The sequence below is a fragment of the Artemia franciscana genome, chromosome 1 (genome assembly GCF_032884065.1).
Source record: "Artemia franciscana chromosome 1, ASM3288406v1, whole genome shotgun sequence".
NCBI lineage: Eukaryota > Metazoa > Arthropoda > Branchiopoda > Anostraca > Artemiidae > Artemia > Artemia franciscana.
In genome coordinates this window covers 45,508,592-45,514,786 of record NC_088863.1, presented here as the reverse complement: position 1 = coordinate 45,514,786, position 6,195 = coordinate 45,508,592, and the positions used below count along the sequence as shown (strand labels likewise).

The 6,195-nt window shown below is 33.9% G+C and overlaps 1 protein-coding gene across 1 annotated transcript in view; it reads right to left on the bottom strand.

Moving 5' to 3' along the window:
- LOC136030304 (uncharacterized) overlaps nucleotides 1-6,195 on the bottom strand; it is a gene marked incomplete in the record, with an annotated part of 169,050 nt that overhangs the window by 35,215 nt on the left and 127,640 nt on the right. The window contains 1 exon segment of the mRNA XM_065709195.1: nucleotides 2,784-2,884. Coding sequence (XP_065565267.1) covers nucleotides 2,784-2,884 — 101 coding nt within the window.

Below are 6,195 nucleotides of genomic sequence, written 5' to 3'. Positions count from 1 at the left end.
AACCTCTTTTCCTCAATTACTAAATGCCCCATTTGCCTCTACCCCTTTCCCAAAGTGCAAGAACTGAAGAATTTAGGCTTAAAATTATGCTTTTTAAGGGCTAAGACGCGACAAGACTCGCCCCAGCAAAGTTTGGTCATATTCTCATTTGAACTAATAATAATTAGCGTGCAAAAAGCGAAACATTTAGTTAAAATCTTTAAACTCGATGTAACTGTGCTTTAGATTGCTTTCTTTATTTCAGACTGTAATTAAAGTTCAACTATTCTATTTCAATTGCTTAAGAAGATTCAAAGAGCTTGAGATAAAATTTTAGATCATCGAAAAAACTGTATTGGATTTGGAAGCTTCGGACTAAGACAGCCTGGTACAGACTCAAGATATTTTTCAGCGGGGGTGGAGGGGGTAGCAAAACAAAAAGAAAATAATTTTACTTGACATTTTGAACAAAAAGTGCCCAGAAACTCATGAAAATTTAGGATTTCGGGGAGTGAGGATATTTTCCCTTTTGTTTTTCTCTGAAGGAAACCAGACGTTAGGATTACTTCCTTTTGAAAATTACCAGAGATGCAAACAATTCGTACCGGAAGGTTTCACTCACTTCTTATTTGTTGACCCTAACGGCATTTGTTAATAGCCTAATGCCCTAACGGCATTAGGAAAATACATAATAGGAAATATTGAGCATTCAATTTTGAATAGAAAAGAGCACCGTTTGCAGTTCTGGAGTTTTGGGTAGTAGCCGGCATCAAATTTAAAAAGGGAAACATGAGTAAAAAAATTAGCAAAACGCTTATGATAATGTTGTTTTGCTTTGCAGGCGTAGTTGTCTTTGGGAATCAACATATTGCGAATCAATACTTGGTTTGCTATAGACAAGACAACGTTCTCAAGTTTATAAAGTTCGGTTTGTTTGTTTGTTTTACGGCTCAAAGTGGCAACAATACCAGGAACGTGATATTGTAATTAAGACTACATAATTTTGAAATAAGCAACGAAAAATCTTAGGATATCCTGCTTTTCATGCGTAGATATACATAAGTTAGGTTCAGGGGGAGAGAAAATGCTTTTATTTTGATTTACTTTGTACCTTAAGAAGTACAAACGAGAGCTAAGGGCTCATATGGCACTTGTTATGAGGTCAGAGGAGCTAAGAGCCAAGACTTCGTATGGCATGAGCTATAGCAAGATTCTAAGAATCAATAGATTGATTTAAAAGGAAAATCAAAGTCTTAATGCCGGTCAGAATTTAAAATAAGAGCTCTGAGACACGAGGTCCTTCTAAATATCGAAATTCATTAAGATCCGATTACTCACTCGTAAGTAAAAAATACCTCATTTTTCCTAATTTTTCCTCTCCCTTCAGCCACCCAGATGGTCAAATCGGGGAAAACGACTTTATCAAGTCAATTAGTGCAGGTCCCTGACAAGCCTACCAATTTTCATCTTCTTAACACGTCCAGAAGCACCGAACACGCCAAAGCACTGGACCCCGCCCCCCTAAGTCCATAAAAGAGAGCGGATCCAGTCCAGTAAAGTCAATCATGTATCTAAGACATTTCCTTATTCTACCCACCAAGTTTCATCCTGATCTCTCCACTCTAAGCGTTTTCCAAGATTTCCGGCTTCCCCCTCCACCCCCACCCCCCCCCAATGTCACCAGATCTGGTCGGGATTTAAAATAAGGGCTTTGAGACATAAGTTCCTTCTAAATATAAAATTTCATTAACATCCGGTAACCTGTTCTTAAGTTAAAAACACCTCAATTTTTCTAATTTTTCCTGAATTAACCCCCCCCCCCCAAGTCCCCAAAAGAGAACGGATCCAGTCCGGTTGTGTCAGTCACGTATCTTAGACTTCTGCTTATTCTTCCCACCAAGTTTCATCCTGATCTCTCCACTCTAAGCGTTTTCAAAATTTCCGCCCCCCCCCCAACTCCCCCAATGATACTGAGTCCAATCGGAATTTAAAATTAGAGACCTGAGTTATGGGGTCCTTCTAAATATGAAATTTCAGCAAGATTCGATCACTCCTCCGCAAGGTAAAAATTCCTTATTTTTTCTAATTTTTAAGAATTAACCCCCCCCCAACTCTCTCAAAGAAATCAGATCCGTTTCGGTTATGTCAATCATGTACCTAGGACTTATGCTTATTTTTCCCAACAAGTTTCATCCCGATCCCTCCACTCTAAGCGTTTTCCAAGATTTTAGGTTTACCCCTAAAACTCCCCCCAATGTCACCGGGTCCAGTCGGGATTTGAAATAAGAGCTCTGAGACACGACATCCTTCTAAATATCAGATTTTATTAAGATCCGATCAGCCGTTCGTAAGTTAAAAATACCTCTTTTTTCTAATTTTTCCGAATTAACCGTCCCCCTTCTCTCCCCACCCCAGATGGTCGAATCGGGTAAACGACAATTTCTAATTTAATCTGGTCTGGTCCCTGATACGCCAGCCGAATTTCATCGTCCTAGCTTATCTGGAAGTGCCTAAACTAGCAAAACTGGGACCGACAGACCGACAAACAGACCGACAGACAGACAGACCGACAGAATTTGCCATTGCTATATGTCACTTGGTAAATACCAAGTGCCATAAAAAATTGGAAAGGGTAAAAATCCTGTGTGAACATATTGCAATTAAAACGGCTCTTTGTTGTAAATATCGAATATTTCCTATAAAAAAAAGAACTATGAACATTGCACTTTGGTTAGACTTACATTTAAAAATCACCATTTGGTATTCTTTTGCAAGATAAAACAGAAAAAAGGAGAGCGACTTACATTTAGGTTCGTCATCATCAAAATGAGCTTTAGGCTGAAAAAGTTGCTTATAATGAGGCTTACAGTACAAGATACCTTCATGACTTTCATATGTGTCCACACTGAAAATACAAAAAAAAACATTTAGAAGAAAATATGTAAAAAAATAGATATTCTTAAACGCAGTTTCAAACAAAAGGCATTTATATGTTTATGCGGCGATAGCTTCTCATCTATACCAGAAATCTTACAGATTCTTATCGTATCATCTTCTTCACCCCTTCCCCCGTCATGAATGATGCCCCCCCCCTCGTGGTAAATCATGAAACAAAATTTCATGATTGGTCACTAATTTTTTATTTATACCACAATTTTGCTATCCATTGGGCTTTACTTAAAAATCTAAAACTTTGCGCAATATAATAGACATCAATTCTTTTTCAGAGTTTCCTATCTTTAGAAACTCCGAGGAATCAACTGATTTTTCCTTAATATCAAATTTAAAAAATCATACCCCATTTTGACGATTGTTTAGTTTTTGCAGTTTTTGCCAGACCTATACAAATATACAAATTGTACTATTTAATTCCAAGAAGAAAATCTGCTGGGAACGTCGCTTTGCACTGTCTATGGCTATTTGTTTTTTATGCTGCCAAAATCTGAAAAAAAAATCTCTTGAGTCACTTCTTTCCGTGCAAGAAAATATTCCTTCTTTATGTTCAGATCAGTAAAAATCTAGCGATAAAATATGGTTTTATCCTTTGGAGATGGTAGTATTACAAAGGTTTTTGATTTAAAGTTCTTGAGTCCCGATTTCTCAATTTTGATTAGCTCTAGTTCATCATCATCTTTAACTGATTTTTTCAACAGTATGTTTATTTTCAGATTTTCAAAAATTTTGTTCTTGTTATTACTATTATCTTATTTTTTATCCCGATGTTTTGTTTTAACAAACTTAATGACTTTTATGTGCGTTTTTATCTTAATTTTCTTAAAAAGGTTAGTGGGAAGAGCTTGGTGTGTATAGGTCTTTCTTTCGTTTTTTTTTTATTATTTTTTTTGTTACCTTGGATTTGATATTGATGCAAATTTATAATTTAACTACCAGGTAAAATCTGTTAGTAAAATGTTATCATCTAATAATTTTCTTCATCCCTTCGACAAAAGTCATAAAATACGCTACTACTACTATTGCTACTAACAGCTCACCGTAGCACCAGGCCACCTGAGGCCAACACAGCTACGATCGCTCCTCCTCCATCCAAATCTATTCAGAGCCTCCTTCTTTTCACCACTTCTTTACACTTCTTTACCCCAGGAAGTTTCAATTTCCCTTGAATCTTTCCTTACGACATCCTTCCACCCCAACCGACGACAACCTGCTTTCCGTTTAGGCCTAAACGGTTGTAAATGAAACTCAGTAAATGGAAAAAAAAAAAAATCCCAAACATAAATTTTATTGCCTTTCAATTTCCATCTGTTTTCAAGGTCTACTTAACGACCAGTCCTATGCTTGGATCAGATTTAAACTGATTAATATGTAATTTTTAACGCTAGGGCTAAGGTTATTCTAAAACCTAACCCCTCTATGAACCCTCTATGAGACAGAAACTTCAATATATCTCCTTCTGTCCGAGTATCATGATAATGAACGTTAGCCTCATGAAATACTCCTGTAAAACAGTCTGGAAGGCACTGATTATGATGCTTATACATAAAAACCACGCTATCTGTTACTAAAATTAATACATAGGCCTTCAGGCCTCATCGAATCTCGATTCCTTAATCCGCACAATGATTTAATAACATACTGTAAGAAAAGTATTATGTAAATCGAAGGGAAAGTGCCAAGGCATACATTCGAACAACACAAAATATACGGATGTATCAGAGAAAATACAATAGCCAGTCAAAAATCTGAAGGAAAAACATGATCCCCTAAATATAAATAAATATATATATATATATATATATATATATATATATATATATATATATATATATATATATATATATATATATATATATATATATATACATATATATATATATATATATATATATATATATATATATATATATATATATATATATATATATGTACACACATATATATATATATACATATATATATATATATATATATGTATACATATATATATATATATACATATATATATATATATATATATATATATATATATATATATATATATATATATATATATATATATATAATATTATAAATATATTATATTATAAATATATACTAAAGATAAATATATATATATATATATATATATATATATATATATATATATATATATAAATATTATATATATATATATATATATATATATATATATATATATATATATATATATATATATATATATATATATACATGTATATATATATATATATATATATATATATATATATATATATATATATATATATATATATATTATAAATATATATCTTATATATATTTTGGTATTTGACCAGTCAACAGCTAATTGAATTTAAGTCGGATTAACTCTGTACCTGTTTGGAATAAATAATGAGTGAAATACTTTTGAATTTGTAATTGAAACTTGTTAGATAGATTTATAAACTTGTATATGATTACGGCTTAAGGATTATTTATGGATTGTGGCTGTGAGTTAGTATTCAGCACTACTATCATCTGAGTCGTACATTGAAATATTCGGATTACTTGCAAATCACTGGATTACTTGCCCCACTCAAAGATAAGTTATTATTTATTCTCATTGCATTCATTTAGCCAGTGTGGATCATTTCATAATTGTGCCTATTGAGAACTTCTCTGTGGATATACCTTTTTCGCTTAATTGTTTTTGGACTGATGCCGAGTCGTGAGTGAAATTTGTTTATCATGGACAATTGGAATACCAGTACGCTTTATTATTGCCCAGTTTTTAATTTTGCTCAGCACAATCTCGATGAGGGGTTGGACCATCAGTCGATTGTGAAATACGCAAGTGATTTTTTCCCGTATGAAGATGTTCCTGGCGCTAAGAAACTTTTATATAGCCATTGCTTCCCAGATGAGCCTATACCTCGTCGTTCGGGACCCAGTGCTAAGAATAGTTCATTGTCGGACATTATTGCTACTCTTTCTCGCTGCTCTGCAGAAAATATTGATATTCCAGAGTTTGTGATCAAATCCTCCTCTGAAGTCCCTAGCATTCCGGCGTCAGCTTATTCTATCCTTACCGCCAAAGTCAACCAGTGCCTTGGTCACCTAAAATCGCTTGCTCACCTCAATAGTCCAGCAACGTCTATAAATAGTTCTTTGGTCTCAGATAGTAAGGTTACCAATCGCAAACCCTCGTACGCCGTCGTTCTTAAATATCCGCCTCCAGAACTAAGAGACCCCGTTTCTCGCAAGTAAAAGCTTGATTCTTTC